General features: G+C 38.1%; 3 protein-coding genes across 5 annotated transcripts in view; 2 read left to right on the top strand and 1 right to left on the bottom strand.

Moving 5' to 3' along the window:
* Nucleotides 1-11,862, top strand: part of LOC111331030 (regulator of nonsense transcripts 2) — a 47,759-nt gene extending 35,897 nt beyond the window's left edge. For 2 of the 3 annotated variants that reach the window (XM_088762236.1, XM_088762237.1), the window contains exons 16-35: nt 138-247; nt 605-690; nt 920-1,028; nt 1,214-1,271; nt 1,414-1,469; nt 2,123-2,239; nt 2,590-2,691; nt 3,587-3,670; nt 4,456-4,497; nt 4,733-4,834; nt 5,244-5,303; nt 6,350-6,488; nt 6,903-7,039; nt 7,278-7,461; nt 8,376-8,659; nt 8,973-9,089; nt 9,621-9,753; nt 10,372-10,506; nt 10,772-10,892; nt 11,263-11,862. In XM_088762236.1, coding sequence (XP_088618362.1) covers nt 138-247; nt 605-690; nt 920-1,028; nt 1,214-1,271; nt 1,414-1,469; nt 2,123-2,239; nt 2,590-2,691; nt 3,587-3,670; nt 4,456-4,497; nt 4,733-4,834; nt 5,244-5,303; nt 6,350-6,488; nt 6,903-7,039; nt 7,278-7,461; nt 8,376-8,659; nt 8,973-9,089; nt 9,621-9,753; nt 10,372-10,506; nt 10,772-10,892; nt 11,263-11,272 — 2,186 coding nt within the window. In that variant the 3' untranslated portion in view covers nt 11,273-11,862. Of the gene's footprint in view, nt 1-137; nt 248-604; nt 691-919; nt 1,029-1,213; nt 1,272-1,413; nt 1,470-2,122; nt 2,240-2,589; nt 2,692-3,586; nt 3,671-4,455; nt 4,498-4,732; nt 4,835-5,243; nt 5,304-6,349; nt 6,489-6,902; nt 7,040-7,277; nt 7,462-8,375; nt 8,660-8,972; nt 9,090-9,620; nt 9,754-10,371; nt 10,507-10,771; nt 10,897-11,262 lie in introns of those variants that run through there. The other variant, XM_088762238.1, reaches the window with a different exon arrangement.
* A 1,073-nt stretch (nt 11,863-12,935) lies between these two features.
* LOC111331029 (uncharacterized) lies at nt 12,936-16,168 on the bottom strand. The gene is made up of 4 exons (XM_022936052.2): nt 16,007-16,168; nt 14,183-14,257; nt 13,925-14,062; nt 12,936-13,662 (listed from the first exon to the last, which is right to left on the bottom strand). Exons 1-4 carry the CDS (start codon nt 16,070-16,072, stop codon nt 13,540-13,542), a joined length of 402 nt encoding a protein of 133 aa, XP_022791787.1. The 5' UTR covers nt 16,073-16,168; the 3' UTR covers nt 12,936-13,539.
* A 1,766-nt stretch (nt 16,169-17,934) lies between these two features.
* LOC111331016 (zinc finger MYM-type protein 3-like) overlaps nt 17,935-18,091 on the top strand; it is a 9,599-nt gene continuing 9,442 nt past the window's right edge. The window contains exon 1 of the mRNA XM_022936043.2: nt 17,935-17,981. The gene's annotated coding sequence lies outside the window, so the exon portion shown is untranslated. The remainder of the gene's footprint in view (nt 17,982-18,091) is intronic.

Below are 18,091 nucleotides of genomic sequence, written 5' to 3' on the forward strand. Positions count from 1 at the left end.
AAAAACGTAATTGTAGTAATTTAGTTTCTTAACTTTCAGAAGTTAATGCTTTGCTATCTTTTTCTCTTGTGCAGGCATATATTTCTCATAGGAGGATAGAACTTGTTTGAATTCAAGCAATTTTTTGTTAATTTCAGATGAAGATGACACTTCATCTGGAGAAACATTATGCTCATCCACTGGACACGCCCTGGAGGCAGTCATACAAAGACTGCCCACATGTGTCAACAAGGACCTTATTGATGAGGTACATAACAATATGATGCGCAGTTGATGTTTTCCACTAATGTTAAGTCATCATCACACCGTGCAAGCACATAGGATAGGTTGTTACCCTGCCAGTGAATGTTTCATCCAAAATGTTAATAGTCTGTAATCTACATTCTTGACAAAATTATGCCCTGGTAATCCTCAAGTTAGAGTAGTCCACTATCAAGAACTCGTGTCATAATATCAGTAAAATACATAGGCTGGGATGAATTTGCTGTGAACTGCATGTGCCCAAACTCAAAACTTTGGATTAACAATATAGGTCTGGAACAACCTGATATGTGAGGAGAAATAAATGCTCTTTGTATAAAAATGATGTCTTACTTTATTTTAGGTGGCAACAGAGTTTATGCAAACATGCAACACAAAGGGAAACAGGAAAAGACTTTGCCATGCACTTTTTGGTGTTCCAAGGATACGGTAATGATTATAATTTAACTGAAAAAATTGCAAAGTAATGGAGAAATGTTCAAGGTTTGTCCTAGAGTGCACAAACTCCACAGAATAAGAACCAATTTGTATCCTCTTTTGTGTTAACTTTTTAGTATGCTATCCCTAAAAATTAAACAGAGTAAATGCTTGAGTTTTGTCTTCTTTTTAAATATTAAAACTAGTGTTACAAGTATTTGAATGTCTTTTTCCTTGTAAGGTTGGATCTGTTGCCAATGTATGCTCGCCTGGTGGCCACTCTTGATCCTTGTGCACCTGATCTTGCACCTGAACTTATGCAGCAGTTGAAAGGAGAATTCAGATTTCGTGTAAGCAAGTTGATGACAAAATAAGTAAAAACAAATGACAATGTAACTCACTGCAGCTTTGTGAGTCTTGTAAATATCATGAATGCTGATAATTTTTCTTAGTTGAGTGATTTATTCCTTGTATTAGTTCACATACCCCTGGGCCTCCATGTACAAGCACAAACTTAATCATTGTTGTTTTATAGGTGCGTAAGAAAGATCAGATTAATGTTGAGTCGAAAATAAAGACTGTGAGATTCATAGGTAAGAACTTTTTTTGTTAACACAGTCCTGCCCCTTCTGGAGCAACCCTTCTAAAATGGGATATTTGTTAAGATGTTAACAAGTATATCAGTATTATAGTATGATTAATTTTTATTAAATGCACTTTTTTTCATTCTTGTAGGGGAATTAACTAAGTTCCACATGTTCCCAAAAGGAGAAGCTCTACATTGTTTGAAGGTGAGTTGAAATTTTGTTCATCTCATTTGTATTCCACTGTTTTCTTAGCTTCCATCCTCCCCTAAAATTTAAGGGCACATGAGCCAGCTAGATGGTTATATGAAAACTCTGTATCGGATAATTTATGAGTTTCTATTTTCCTTTGCCACTGAGTCAAGGCAGCTTCAGGTCTACTCATCTTTGGATTTTCAACAGATGGTCATTTCTATTTGGAGTTGTAGAAATTACATAACAAAGAGGAAAATGTTTCCTGAGAATTTGATCTTGCCATTTACAGATCTGAAATAGTTTTCTTCTCCCAAAAGCTCCATAAGAGTCATGATTGTTTATGAGGACTGCATTTTGTAGTTTAGAAATCAGCCTCTTGAAACTTCTTATACTTAAAAGGAAAAAAGTTTGATGTTTGAAATAGTTTTTATTCAGGTTTTCATTGTAAGCAAAGTTTTGGACAATGAATTTTGCTTTGAGTAACAACTTACACAATAAAGGGCCTTGTCAGTTAATTCATTATGACGGTGCATTTTGATCGCCTTCCATCAATCAACAGTTTGATTGGGAGAGTTTTCTCTACAAAATTAGTTTAATTTTGGTCTCTTCGCAGTCATAAAAATTTCTCTGTCCTAGTCAATGAACTCTTTGATATTGTATTTCAGATGCTTTTGGAAGATTTTACTCACCACAACATTGAGATGGCCTGTAACTTATTGGAGGTGTGTGGCAGATTTCTGTACCGCTCACCAGACTCACATATCAGGACAAAAAACTTGTTGGTGAGTTCAGTCTTGCAGGATTTTATAGGATTTTAATATCAATTTTTCTTTGTTCTTTACATTCATGTAATATTTATCATTTTTGTGAGGAAATGAATGAGCCTTCTTATCCTTGATTAGCTGATGAAATTAATTTATATTGCCAAATGTTGATGAGGCCAGAAAGGCTCATTATTTCAGGAGCATGTTCAATGAATAACTAATAAGCTGGCTGTTATTTATGAGCTTTATACACTGCCCTGTGTTTGCACCATTGAATGAATATGACTTTACATGAGGCCATGATTATTTAAAGTTATATGTAGTTACCTTGACCATACATAACTTGTTGTCTCCCTCCTATACACCAGGAGCTGATGATGAGAAAGAAAGCTGTCCAGAATCTGGACAGTCGTCAGTTGACTTTGATTGAGAATGCATTCTTCTACTGTAACCCTCCAGAAAGGCAAAAGGTTATTCTTTTAACAAAAAGTTCTCATCCTCACAATCTTAATGCCTAGGAATTTTTTCATATCTGTTGTGAAGTTAGTTTCATAGTTAAAATGTGCTATAATAAGCTTCATTTTCTCGTGTAACCATATTTGTTTTCCGAAGACCCCTCTAATGAGGGTATTGGGCTTTTTCTATTAATAATTAATACTACATTCATTATTGCCTGTGATGAATTTAGAACTGTACTTTGTTCTACAAAATATTCAAGGGAAGAATATTTCGTATGATTTCAGCTGATGTTATGTCACCCTGCTAACCACAACATATTGCATGGATAGTATCAATCAGAAGCTTATGACCAAGAAGCGTCTAAATTCCTTAATACTGTCTAAAAACAAGCTAACTAAAGGCTTGTTGGGCAGCCAACCACAGCAAGGGTGCAATTTTTGCGCAAATGTGTAGTTAGAGATTCAAGCCATGTTTTCGTTTGCGTCCTCGTTCGTTAACCAGGTTGAATGTTTATTGCGTCTTTACTTAGACTAACTGGGTTTCTCTTAACTTGACTGCCAGTTAAGTGTTGAGCTCTGTTCAGACCCGTTGTTTCAATTTAAAAATATTTCAAGTGTTGAGGAATAACAATAAATATAAATTTGGTCGGTAAACTATAGTCGAGTTTGCGGTCTGAAAACTGCAATTTCGTATCGTATTCCCTATTAGTACCGCGGTAGAGTTTCACTTATTACACACTTAGTAATAATTAAAGATAAACAACCCCACATTTGGAAGTAAATTTTGATTGGCTAGTGTGACGTTCCAATCAACCCCAGCTCTCAGACATGCTTCAGGGTTATAAGCTTCTGTTCAATGAGCGACTGGCATTGATGATAATGATCAAATACGTTTCATTGTCTACAGGTTGCTCAGAAAGAGCGTCCTCCAATGCAGGAGTACATCCGTAAATTGCTCTACAAAGACCTCTCCAAAACCACAACAGAGAAGGTATACAGCATGATAAAGGTGGTAAATTTTGAGCTTGGTTATGAAATTAAGAGAAATTTTCTTCAGAGAAGTTAGTTGTATAGAGTACGTTGTGTGGCACGGAGGGCTATCAATCAAAACTGACCGGGAAAAACTTCTAACCGCAGACATGCAGAAAAGATTTGATTAAAGGACTGTTGTTGGTGACAATGCCTGATGACTGATAGTGAATGGCAGTCTATATCAGAGTCAATTAAAGAGTTCTTTGTCATTTTTTTTGCATAATGTCATAAACTGGCCAGTCACAACCGACAAATCCTTCTACAGTTTTAAAACAAGGAACATTATTATCTTTGAAAATAGGCACCAGTCAGCTTTCGTGAACTAGACCTTGACTGACAGTTCATTTGAATTTGGTGATTAAATTGTACTTCTGTGATTACAGTGTACCCCTACTCAAGTTGTCGAAGCCGCCACTAAAAATAGTATTTTTCAAGACCTCTCTCGTGCGGACAATCGCACAAATCGATTTGCTGAAACAGCTCTTTAGGTTGATTTTACTTTAAAGAACTTTATATAGTTCCACAGAGGCAAGCTTTGGCCTCCTTTTGCAGGATCAAAAGTTCGCTCTCAACTCCCAGAAGGGTTAGAAGGTTTGAGCCTTCGAAATAAGTTGTGACATCAGCAATACTTGGCTGTAGGCCTGGTGACTATACCCTGATTCAACTGAGAAATATGATATAAAAATACCTAGTTGCTTGATGACTATAATCACTCATGATTACTCTAATTTTGATTTGTGGCAGGTACTACGACAAATACGAAAACTACCCTGGAATGAGCCACAGGTACTTGTGTGAATTTGGTTGTTGGGACGTTATAAGAACATTACGAGAAAAATTTAAATGATGAACAAAATATTAAGTAAACTGGGCCAACTGTGATAGATCGCGAGGGGCCGGCCAATGTAAAGTTTATAGAGAAGAAATTTAGTAGGATGGATCATAACGAATATTGAAGTTATTTCTTCTAATAGGGCCTTTTCATTCCATGCTAATTGTATTTGTTTTGATGACTTTTCAGGTCGCTCTGTATGTAATAAAATGTCTGATTCGTGTGTGGAATATCAAGTACAACAGTGTGCACTGCGCTGCCAATCTGTTAGCAGGCTTAGCACAGTACAATGTAAGTAATCATTGATGTTATGATCATTTTTGTATGAGAAATACAACCAAAGCCAACAACGAAATAATTTTGTGACTGTTATCTGTATTTCTAGAAGTTTCAGCAGCGGGATTTTTCTTCCTTTCCTCTTTTGTTTTCATTTCGCTACTTTGTAATTTTTATTGCCAGCTGAAATAAAATCAGTGTTTTCGTGGCAACCAGAGTTGTTCTTTCCTTTGCTATCCCCTTGACTCAGACCTCTCCCTATCTCCCTTGCTTTTCTTTGCTCCTCTCTGCTTTTCTCTCCTGTCTTCTGTTCATCTCGTCTCCTCTAATCTCTTCTACTCTCTGAACTGCCCCTCTTTTCTGGTGATGATTTCGAACATGACTGATCTCTATCTCATTTGAAATAATTTTATCACGATTTTAGGAGGACGTCGGCCTGTATGTAGTTGATGGAGTTTTGGAAGAGATTCGTCTTGGAATGGAGGTAGGAAGTCAGTCTAAATGTCTTAAAATGAGATGGCTCTATTGTTGCGGTTGAAGAAGCAGGGTGTTTTTTAAAATTTCACAATAAACAAGGAAATCGCACCCTCAAAAGCGCACTCGTTTTGTTTCGTTTCCGTAGAACAGACAGGTAATTGGCACAGCATCCATACTATTGTCTTCGTGTTTCTCTAAGCTCTGACCGTAGAATTTTCCAAATGCGCTTGTCTTCTAAATCAGCTTTAAATTGAATAGCTAAGTACGGTACGTAGCCTCCTGGTTAGCTCAATTGGTAGAGCGCCGGACTGTTGTGCGGGAGGTCGAGGGTTCAAGCCCCGGCCGGACCAACACTCAGGGTCTTAAAATAACTGAGGAGAATTTGCTACCTTTCTAAAACATCAAGAAATGGATGGATACTCTAGTCTTCTCGGATAAGGACGAATAAACCGTAGGCCCCGTCTCCTGCAGGGTTAGGAGTAGGAGACGTTAATTTCCCACGCACGAGATTACTGTGTGATGGATGTCCTCCCCTAAGGTGGGATGGGTGGGTTTACTGGGCCCGCAGTAATTGGCGCAAGCTGTTGCGGTGTCCCTGCCTGTCGGCGAATCTAATAAATTACATTAAATTAAATTAAATTATGGTTTGAGAGACGTAATTTATTCGCAATTATATCTGTTTTTTCGGGACACTTAATAGCCTCATGATTTTAGTGAGTTCCTTATGCATCGGAGATTGGAGAGTTCATTAGCGTTAACAGCAGGATCTTTTACTTTCATAGTGCCTCTCTCTCCATGTTGGAATGTAAATGCTTGTGGAAAAAAAAAGCTGTAATGTAAATCTGACGGAATGTTGGGGGGCTGGGGTTGGGGGCTCTGATAAACTGTGATGGATCTCATGGAGGAGCAGCTATACTCTTATAGTCGCGTAGTGCTGTACAAACTCGGTTGTATAAGCTGTGGCAGCTGTATGTGTCAGTCCCTGTTTATTCCCTACTTACAATATATGTATACTCGTTTATTTTACACGTTGTGCACATAATTTCCGTTTAGACAAACTTGCAGAAGATGAACCAGCGTCGTGTGAGCTGTGTGAAGTTTTTGGGTGAGCTTTATAACTACAGATTAGTGGAGTCACGTGTCATATTCAGCACCCTTTATTCCTTTATCACCTTTGGCAACAACCAGGAAGGTTAGTGAAGAGTAATACTTCAAATAAATGTCTAAACAATACTAGTTTAATAGCCCTGATGCAATGAAGAAATATGGTGTAAAAGCTATTTCGTAAAATCGCATGTTGTCTTTATTCTAAAGTTGTTCCAAAAGCTTTTCTCTCAAATTTTCACGCACCCCTTTTTCTCATTCTAATCAATATCGTCACCAAATTTAGTACGCCCGAAATTATAACAGCTGTTTGAGACTTCCAGAAATGAATTTTCAAGGGAGCAATATTGAAAACGCCCGGCTTGGTATCACGCTTTATCACAAAGCGTAAGAGTTTTGTTATTTTCCTACTTTCTCTTTCCCGTATGTTTAGTTTCCGTTAATGGCTTATTATCTTGGTTTGCGTACAATATGCCTATCCGGTTTTATCCCTTGACAACAGGTATTGTTTCAGTGCTGGATCCTCCTGAACATCTGTTCCGTATCCGTCTCATGTGTACTTTACTGGACACCTGTGGACAGTATTTTGATCACGGAAGTTATAAGAAGAAACTTGACTGTTTTCTTGTTTACTTTCAAGTAAGAGGATAGTTCCATGCTCCAGCAATAGTCTAGTCTTTGTTTTTTCAATCGTAGGCCAGTGATGTGTTGACTTTGCCATATTAGAATTTCTATAATGTCAGTTTCTGTGGTCGCTTTGTACAAAGTTTCGAATTTATTTGATCGAAAAGAAATTTTTGTTAAAAGCGTTGCATGGCTATTAGGTCGCCTTGTGTGGTTACAAAGTATATTAAAAGTGTTACGATTGTTTTGGTAGTGCTACATTCTAAAGAAGAGAGCTGATCCCATATGGAATGAAGGACACCCATTTCCTCGAGATGTTGATTACATGATTGCTGACACTCTTGAGTCCCTCCGCCCTAAACTCACCACCTTTGCAAGCCTGGAGCAAGCTGTTGAAAGTCTTGACAAGTTAAACAAGGAGCATCAAGAACAGATAGGTTAGTGTAGTGTGGTTGTTTAAACCAAATTGTCTCCTGTTTAGGATTTACATCGGTTTTAAGGCGACAACATCCTAAGGAGCCAATAAACGACCCAAGTGGAGAGGAACGCGCATAACAAAGTCCCAGTTGGTTTAAGTTTTGCATCTGATTGTTTGAGTTGCTAGTGCGAGTTATGTATACCAATCACGAGGCAAAGTGAAGCAAAACCAGTGCGATGTAGGACTTTTTTCCATTTTTGACACTCAGCTGAAAATTGCTTCACACATCAAACGTTTTGAGTTCGCTTGATGTGATATGATAAACAGGTGAAGGGCCACTAACCCAATTAACCAAATGTGATCTATATATTTTCCGTCCACTTCATTTGTCGGCCCGTCCGAGCTGAAAGAAAGATCTTTTAACTTCAAGTTGGGTCAACTTTGAAATGAGAAGAGTAGACGGGAAAAGGATAGACTTTTGTATTAGTACATGATTGGATAGTACTTGGCACCCCAGCAGGCAAGTGATAGAAACCTCTAGATACAACTCACGCACCAATACCCACAGGTTTTCCGCGATATCAATTTGATGCTCAATCAACTGAGCAAATGCCCTTATAGCCCGTAGGTATTTGAGACTTATTTAATGGTGTTAGTTAAGAGTTCAACGTGAAGGCCTTTAAGTTTTTATTTCCCAGTCATATCGGGGTTCGGCGAGGCTCGTATTTTCCTGCCAGTCGAGCAATTTTTGGCGAGACGGGGGAAGCCATAGACCTTCCACACTTTATTGCAATTAAAAACTAGAATTTTCGAGCTTTATGATTTTTGTTTTATGTGCTTGACCTTTCAACACGTTTATCATAACCTGTGGTGCAGGCCATGGAATCAATGTTTAATATGGCTGATTCAAGCTGCTGTTTCAATTATCCGTAGAGAAAGCCACCCCCATTGAACAAGACACACATATCCCTGAACACGACTCAACTCCCTTACCCATTTGCGGCATGCCTTACAGCAAAGTTGTCACAGGATCTCCAGCTACCTCACTCAGTAACTCTCCTTGCCAGTCCCCCATGCTGCGCGAAGAAGATGAACACAGTGAGACTGGAGAGAGTGAAGGTGAAGACGAAGAAGAAGATGAGGGACGTGGAACCCCAGGGGTGGAAAATGATAAAGAAATTACTGAAGTGGATATAAATGATGTGGATATGAACAAGGTGTTTTCCCGTTGATGCTTCAAATCCTAGATTATTAATAGACAAACGCAAAGAACTTAGATGTGACAACTGTTTATGATCGAATAGATGTTCAACCAGCCAGGTTAGGCTAGTGTTTGCCTTACTGTCTTTCTTCATGAGTGAAACAGATGAGCCGTAAGTTTCTCCTAGTTTAATCTAAAAGAGGTTGTTGTCTCGTGTTCCTTGCCTTTACCATCTGGTATATTTTTTTATTTTCTTTTAATTTTGTGATCATCGTACTTTGTTACTCCTGAGTTAGGAGCCTTACTTCATTCACTGAATTCTCTTTCAGGTGAAAGTCCTGAGTCCTCCGAAGCAGGAACAAACTGTTGAAGACAAGGCGTTTCTTGCAGCCTTTGATAAATTGATGTTAGATGACATTCAGAATCGCCGGGAAGAAAACCCAAAGGTATTTATAATGGAGCAAATACTAACTGCTCATTTATTTTCCTCTCTATCAATCCACGTTTTTCTCATTCATCTCCCAAGCCTTTAAAAGTGTGATTTAATTTGTAGATACCAGTAAATGACCTAAGTTTGAGTCATCTTTTTCAAGTTTTCTAAACGTTCTCTGCGTTTGACTTGACGATTGGTGTTTTCCCGTTTTCGAGTATGGATAACAGGAACTATTACCTTCCCCCCTTGTCCTCCCCTTCCCCCCTCCCCCCCCCCCCCCCATATCCTATCCCAAATTGGTTACCTTATTGCACGACAAACAGCGAGCAAACGGACAGTGGCGTTGATTGATTGTAGCGGGCTGTTTGAAGTGTAGAAGTAAGAAGACATTAGCAAGGCTCAAAGAGACAATAACTGAACCATTTGCTATTGTGTTTTTGTTGTTTTATTTCCTCTCTCTCTCTCTCTCTCTCTCTCTCTCTGTCTCTCTCTCTCTCTCTCTTTTTTTGTTTTCGCCTTTATTCAGTTTAATATTGTTTGTCAGGTGCCGAGTTTGGATGTTGCAGTTCCAATGCACCTGAAAGGACAGAGAGCTCGTCACAACAGTTTGACTGAAGAGAGCGAAAACCTGAACTTTGTTGTCATGTTGAAGAAGGGAAATAAACAACAATTTAAAGGCGAGCAAGTTCTTTTCACGAGAATTAAATTTATTTATCTGAAAGTCTGAGTACGTTTCAGGTATGGATTCGTACTAAGGTACTTCACTTCCATGCTTCCTTTGAAAGGGCATAAAGCTTAAATAATTTTTACCTTAGGGCCAAGGCCCGAATGGCAAATTTTCCTCTAACGATGACTGACTTAGTTACCAGCTGAGCTCTGTTTCTCGAAAGAATCATTTAACTTTACGAGCCTAAAAAGTTGATTTTTATGTGCTGGGTCTCATTCAAAATAGAGATATTGATAGTTTGAAATTCAATACCACCCAAACTAGTATCCCGTAGAATTAGAATAGAAAATAGCTGGACTTTCGAGAGAGGGGTCTTTGTGCTTCATGTAGAATTGCCTTGCAACATACCTATCGGGATTGTTCAGTTAATAATTAATGAAATCAACAGCTATTCATTTTTTACTCCTCTCCATTTTGTTTAAACTTTAGCCGTTTTATTTGAATTTATCTTCAGTCCTCTACTTGAACGTATAAGGGCGATTCACAATGCCGCCTTAAGGAACTAGACGAAGTCTCTTAATGTAAGGGTGTCTGCGGTAACATTGTTTTTGATTCCATGAATGAACAGATCTTCAGATTCCTCTCAGCTCTGGTCTGGCGGCAAATATCCGGGACAGACAAATGGCTGAACAACAGGAACAGGAAGAGGTCAAGAGACTCGTGTTGGATTACAATCAGAGACAAGAAGAAGAGATTTACAATGGTACTGAATTTCAACCACTGCTATCATTTACTACCTCACACTGATGGTAGTAATACGTAAGAATTAGCTGTTGTTCGGGGCAACTGAGAAACCTGACTTCTTACTCATGTGAAAGATGGCAGCAGAAGACAAAGGCCAGCTGACAATGAAAATATTGTTTAAAGAGCCACAACATAAGCACTGCATGGAATGCTCTGACACCACTCCATTTGCATTTGATTGACTATACTATGTATTTCTTACGGCTTTATTTGATTTTCCGTAGAGATGCTAGCTCAGCAAAGACAGGCTGGTTCTGAACAGTCGTCCAGGTCTCACCATCGCTTTAACAAGAGAAGACCTCCAGAAGGCAATGATACTAGCCTTGTGTTTGCCAACTTAACCAGGTGAAAGTTGTCTCATTATTCCCAAGCAGCACTTAAAAAAAATTCAGTTTTTTACGGCAATGTTTTCTGATCGAAAATGTGACCACGAGAATGCCTTCCTTTTGAAATGCCTCCCAATCTATCTGTACACAATGTTTGAGCCGTTAGGAAGTGCAAAGTTATACTTACCTAATTAAACCTTGCTGAACGGTTTTTGAATTCGTAGTTAAGCTTCCCGTTCTCAGACAGCTGTTATTGGTGTAACAAAGGACTACTTAAAGGAAATCATTAAGAGCAAATGTGGAACATAGAAAGAACCTCCCCGTGAGTTGCTTGATGACTTGGTCTTGTAGTCAACAGATACGAACTCTTTCTAAATTTCATTTTCTAGGAGACGTTAAGCTCTTTGGAAGTAGTGAAGTGGGGCGTGTAACCGCTGAAGTGACTCCCCATGGGCGCGGTAGTGTCCCGGCACGAGAGCCACTTACGGGTTGTCCCTGAGCTAGGTCTGTCACTTAGTCTGCGCCTCAGAATATCCGTTCGTGGATTATCATATCATGCAAAGTTTTCAGAGGAACTGTTTGAATGTCTGCAAACTATTACTAAAGTTCGTGTGTTCGCAGGAGGAGTTGTAGAGGGGCTTAGTCAGAGGCAAACTGCTAAGATAAAGCATAGTTACTCTTACGGTGATGATTTTACCTTTTTGGTTTAGTCAGCGAGGTCTTTTGAACGTGCGAGGGCTTGAGTTTAAACGTTTTGTTTACTTATTAGCTGCCAAGACTTTTCGTGTTTGTCTTAATATTAAGTGGTTGAACATATCACAAAATTTTGTCACGTTCTTATTGTTTTGTCCTATTCAACCATTATGAATAGTCAAGTTCAAGTTTGTGTTAAAAATTTATTAGTGTAGATATGAGTGAACGCGTTTGTGTTTTGATCTGGTTTAATGTGAAAATTTTAAAGAAAATAAATGTGCTCAATTTTGATTACAGTACAGTTTGTTTACTTAATACATTGCACTCGGCATTACATAAGCGTTAATGACCAAGCTTGTTCAGTCAATATGGCTGGATATTGAACGAGTTCTTTTTTGCGTTTTATGGACCGAGATGAAGTCGACGTCGATAAAAACGCAAGAAAGAATGAGGCTAATATCCAGCCATCTTGACTGAACAAGCTTGGTCAATAAAGGATTATTTTATCATCTGGAAAAAAGATTTCGCTTAGGAACCAAGAATGACTCCTTTATTTCGAGAGCCGGAAAAGAAAACGTAGGGCAAAAAACCCTCGAGCGTCATTTGTGTATTATTTCTTTTGACTGTCTTCCGTGTCTTTTTGCGACTTCATCGCCGACATCCAAAATGTACAAACTTTTGTAAGTCCGCTCTTTGCATTTTGGTCATCTTGTGTGGGATCAAACGAATATTATCATTCTTGAAGAAAGACTTGCCGGCTAAACAAGGTACAGGAACTAACACGCGAATTTGCCATAGCTGAAAATGCATTCATTCTTTCAGTCTTTTCCAAAAAAAAGACACTAGCCTCTGAGAACTTACATTTTTTAGTCTAAGAACTTTAAACCTGCTATTAGCTACTAATCAAAGAAAAGTATTTGGGAATGTCGAAGGAATGATGTGCCGAGTACAGCCCCGGATTGAGAGCTGTAAACTGCTTAAGATGCTTTCACATTTGTCGGAAAAGTCATTATGTTGGAAAATTTTGCAAAAAAAGGGAAAACTTGGAAACGGGAGAAACTCGTAACAAAAAAAGAACTAGTATTGTTGAAGATTATCGTAATTACATAACCAAAGTAAAGCGCGCGCTCTGATTGGTCAATTTAGCGTCCCCCATTTGCTCATGCGTGTACGCTGCTGACGTGAGCAAATGCACCGACTATTTTTACGCGCGCGCTTGTTTTTTCTGGTCGCGTAAGATTTGTTAAATAAAAGGGAACTCTTTAGCTACAATGTATCAATGTTGTGTTATAAAACAAATGGTAAACACCACAGCGTACACTATTGAGTTATGGATACACTTGAGAGGTTTGCTGAGCACTGAAGAAGCTAGAGTCGCTCTCGGCTATCGCCTCGAGCGACTCTTACGCTTCTTTCGTGCTTAGCAACCTCCCGTGTGCATCCATAACTTAATAGTGTACGCTGTGGTGTCTACCATTTGTTAATTTTCATCGCTGTTTTGTAACTTTCTTTTTATCTGCGATAGCTTTCTTTTTCCTTTCAAAAGCCTTACCAGTGAAGTAGAGAAACAGTAAATTGTGATGATATGAGAAACTCGAACTAATGGCAGCAGTTTGTTTGTGATAATGAGTGACTCAAACTGATAGCAGCAGCTTTGCAGTTGTCATTCAGTTAGAATTTGAGATGTGTAAGCGCATGTGCATGAATGTTACTAGCTTCTGGAAAACCATGCATAATTTAGCCAATTTTGAATCGATTTCTTAGAGGTTGGTTACCATCAGCCCTTGTTTCCAAGTGTTTTTAGACATTTCATACTGGACCTTCAAATACTTGTTTGAATTTTATTTCAGAAATGCACTACTCCAACAACTGGGATTTAGGCACTCCTTTAAATCTTGACAAACCTGCAATCTTTAGCAAAGCTATACTGTTTATTTTCATTACTTAATATTATCATTAAAAAAGCGACCACTTTACTCTTCTTCGTGTTCTCCATCTTGTGAGCTGGTAATAATCTTCAGACATCTGAAACCTTCGCTCGCAAAGCGCCTGCAGGTCAGTCCCTGATGACAGAAGCACTCTTCTGGAAGTCCAGGCTGAAAAAAATTATGGAAAATGTTTTTGCCTAATATTACTAAATATATATCCACACATGTTGAATTAATTTATTTGGTGTTTAAACATATTTTTTAGAATTTCAAATTTTAACTGAGAGTGCAAGACCTCAACGACTATAAATGTAATGATGACTTTGAAAAACTTAGCATTAAGTTACCAGCGATGAAAAGGCAAAACTCCTGACTTTTTAAGATAAAGAGAAGTGTGAAACTGAAAACATCTTCACATCCAAATTATTACCCTTTCGTATGGATTGCATGTCTCTCCAAATAATCGGACTTTTCTGCATACTTTTACGCTTTTCGTCTTAACGAACGCACAGCATTCGTCTTTGTTGCAATCTCGTTTAGTTTTACATAAGTCCTGTTTCGCAAATCCCTGTTTAAATGAGAATAAAAGTATAACTTTAAGCATTTTTGTCCACCCTTTTAGGAATTTAAAAACAGATTCAACAAGATTTGAGCCAATCTTGACAATAGAGGAGCAGATTATATTTACCATATGATCAACTTTTGGTGACGAGGGCAGCCATGTATATTTGGAGTGTTTCTTCAGCTTCCCTTCTACGACGCTCTGAATTATAAGATTAAAACAGTTATAACAATGAATAAAGGCCGATAGTTTCGAAAAAAACTGTTTGGGGCTGCGTCGGTGGGAGTAACGAAATAATTTGGATATATCAACAAAGTTGAAATGGTAAATTGGCCACCGTAATGATTACAAAAGCTGACGTTTCGAGCGTTAGTCCTTCGTCGGAGCGAAACAATGGGTTTCAACAATGAGTTATAACAATGAGTTATAACAATGAGTTATAACCGCCTCCTGGTTAGCTCAATTGGTTAGAGCGCCGGATTGTGTTGTGCGGGAGGTCGAGGGTTCGAGCCCCGGCCGGACCAATACTCATGGTCTTAAAATAACTGAGGAGAATTTGCTACCTTTCTATAACATCAATGAAATGGTTAGATATTCTAGTCTTCTCGGATAAGGACGAATAAATGGAGGTCCCGTCTCCTGCAGGGTTAGGGGTAGGAGACGTTAATTTCCCACACACGAGATTACTGTGTGATGGATGTCCTCCCCTGGGGTGGGATGTGTGGGGGAAAAGGTGAGGTCGTTACATGGACTAAAGCGGCTGCCAGAGGCGCCTGATAATGCTGACGTCCGATCTCAACCTTAGTAACACTGTAGACCTTAGCAATTCAGCCTATGCTGCTATTAAGGTATCGAATCATTCACTTTCACTCAATGAGTTATAACAATGAGTTATAACAATGGGTGGATAAATAGATGGGGAAACAACTTAGAAGGAAACGCACGCACCAAAATAACTTACGCACTAACGTTAATATCTATGATTTTGCTGAATTCCACAGAATTTTCTATCTTTAATGTAAATTTAGTGATCTACGCTATTCGAGCTTCGAATTCCATTCGAATAGCGTCGAAGCTTGAATTTTTCATGCTTCTTTTGAGCATTTTTCCTTATTTCAGCTCACCTGTTAATCAAGACTATTTCTTTAATTGTACATCATACGCAGGTCAAAATATCATTCATTTTCATTAAACTGGGATCAGCTTCCATAATAGCAACGACAAACTTACAAAAAGTTGCCTTGCTGCTAGTATATGGCATGGTAGCATAGTAGGTAGTAGAGTCTAGCGAGTATCTAGAAGGTACGAGTTCGAATCTCATTGAAGCCTGAATTATTTAGGCTTCTCTTCAGTCTAAGTCTTTAAGAATTTCCCATCATCTTTCAGAATTATTCCAGGATAAAGCCGAAATAAACCTTCAGACCCTATTTAGCTTGAGTGGAATTTTTTTATTTTTTAAATTTTTTACGGCTGCGCTCATTTTTCGACGTACACAGGTAAATTTACGCCAGGTAAGCACCCTTATACCTCTTCGCGCGAGGAACTGTCTCGAAAACGTATCTCTGATAGAAATAACGTGGCTGATCGTGCACGCAGTTTTTACGATTGGACCGGGATTGAATTATTGCGAAATACTCGATATAGCCAAAGAAATTCGTAGGTGAATCTTCATAACAGCAGGAATTTTAAGGCAAAAAAGTAAAAGAACAGTTATCCGAACATTTTAAAGAAAAGGTTACAATTAGATACCCACAAAAAAGTTATCTTTTAAGGTTACAGTTTTCTATATTGAAAGCCGTCACATAGCTCTTCCCAGCTATGAAATACAAGCGATATAAATGTATTGTTATAAGAAATACAAGATCGAAATAAAACACAATGATACAAGGAACATACTAGAAATGCAAATGTGATGATTCCTTATTGAGGGTTTTAGTACTTTACTATTACCTTTTCATTTCGCCATGAAGTGATAAAGAGGATTAAAAGGATCATACATGACAGGAGTGAGTTCATTTTTGAGCTGCGCCTATTACGCCCTTCTCCGCGCTTATCTTCTTCCTAACCAGCTGACTGTGTTGATGAGTTGTAAAGAGGTTCTTATAGCCTCCATAACCCTGCAGTGGCATCTGGTTACGCAAAAACACATTGAACAATAAAACCCCCTCTCCACTCCATACCAATTGTAAACATGGCGGTAAACATGTCATTCAAATTGCTGTTAATAGATCGATGTTTTGGTTCCAGTTAGTAGGAATTATAACCTCGGTTTATCAATTTTTATTGATCTATAAAGGGTTCCCAATGCTCTTCAAATTCCTCTCCTTCCTGTAAGCTATCAACAAAACAAAAGGCAAGGTGGTCTCGTCCAGGAGGTGAGACCCCATTATCTTAGTATTAGTAAATATTCACTAGGTGAGTTTCGATCATAAAATAGCAAGGATGGCACGTGTTGAGAGCACTCGCCTGAGTCCCCCTCTGTGGCCCTAGTTTGATCCCAATAATTAACTCCACACTAGCTCTTGTTTGTCTTCTTTGATCTCGACTTTTTTTCTTTCCTCAAAATTTAAAAAAAGGTGAATAAATAACTTTATTCTAATTTTACTAAGAATCAGAGGCATCCACTTTAGTCTTGGACAAATCAACGTTCAAACACAATTCATCAATTTTTTTTTCTATTAATTAAGTTGGTCGTTTGGCATTTAGTAAACCGCTTTAATGAGTGACGAATATCAGGAATCCGCTGTCAAATAACAAACTTGACAAATCTCGCATAAATGCTTCATGGTCGTCGGTAAATGAAAGTTATCAGTTCATTAAAATAAATCAAAATCCCACCTGCCTGTTTTGACTCCTTACCCTTCAGTGCATGAGAACTGAAAACAATAAGAAACTGTAAACTTTTTAACAACTTAGAGAAGGAAAAACTCGTTGTTGCTCCCGTTCGCTTCCAATTTGTCATATATTTTGCGTACTATCACATTGGGTCCGTTGAAGCCTCTGCCATACCCTAAAGGGAGATGCACACATTGGCCTCATACAAAAGCAGGGAATAAATTGTATCTTTAGAATCCTTGTTTCTGCGAAAAAAAAAAAACTCACCGTTCTGTCCGTCCTCAATGATTCCTGTAAACTTGTAAACTTTAAAAAGATAATATATAGAAGGCTTCATCATTTCAGGCCGTTTTTTTATTATTTTCATGAAACTATTAAATTTTTACTTCCTTCCTTTTTACTTCCTTCCATGAGAGAAAATCTGAGGGAAAGTTTCATTTGGATGTAAGACCAAATCTATTTTACCGAGAACGACCGACTTATTAGTTTGTAGTAATTACGAAAGAAAGAAAACGAAAGAAGGAAAATCTTGTGAAACAATTGCAAAGTAAGATTACTAACACACTTTTACAACGGTAGCCTTTGCAGAAATTCTCGCGCATTCATCGGTCGATAGCCAAACTTTATCCAGCAATGAAATACAAAGTTCCTTTTTCTGCTAAGAAGTAATTGTGCTTTCATTTTCGTGTCTGAAAAAAAAGTCGATCTCTGGTGATTAGTGCCCTCACGATTTTCTTCTTCATTCATATACTCGTTGTTTTCTGTACATGTGTTAAAAATCTGTTTAACATTTGTTTGGACGTTACGCTTTACTTTAATGTAATAGAAATTGTTCCTTTTTTCAAGTATATAATCAAAACAAAATTATCTATTGTCTGTACTCTCATAGATCATAGAAATGGCCATCAAATTTTGATAAAAAATTGTGACGTTTACTCTGTTTTTGAATGATTTTAATATTTGTGTCGTCATTTCTATGATCAATAATTCATAAGACGATGGAAAATTCCTGTTAGTGAGTTGAACTGCATGAGGCAGGAATACGTCAGCGGTATCAGATGTGCTTCTAAGTGGTAGCGCGCTATAACAGGTAACAGTGACAACCAGCCTCTCTTCAAACATTGAGTTTCAACACAATGTCGTCAAGGTCAAATATGATTTTCCAAAAATATAATGTCAATTGAGAGCTAGCTTTATTTT

This window comes from Stylophora pistillata, chromosome 5 (assembly GCF_964205215.1).
Source record: "Stylophora pistillata chromosome 5, jaStyPist1.2, whole genome shotgun sequence".
Classification (NCBI taxonomy): Eukaryota; Metazoa; Cnidaria; class Anthozoa; order Scleractinia; family Pocilloporidae; genus Stylophora; species Stylophora pistillata.

Coding starts and splice junctions, on each gene's coding strand:
- LOC111331029 (XM_022936052.2), bottom strand. CDS start 16,072: ATGAACTCACTCCTGTCATGTATGATCCTTTTAATCCTCTTTATCACT. Junction 14,063..14,182: donor CACCAAAAGTTGATCATATG/GTAAATATAATC, acceptor TCATTTAAACAG/GGATTTGCGAAACAGGACTT. Junction 13,663..13,924: donor CATGCAATCCATACGAAAGG/GTAATAATTTGG, acceptor AATTTTTTTCAG/CCTGGACTTCCAGAAGAGTG.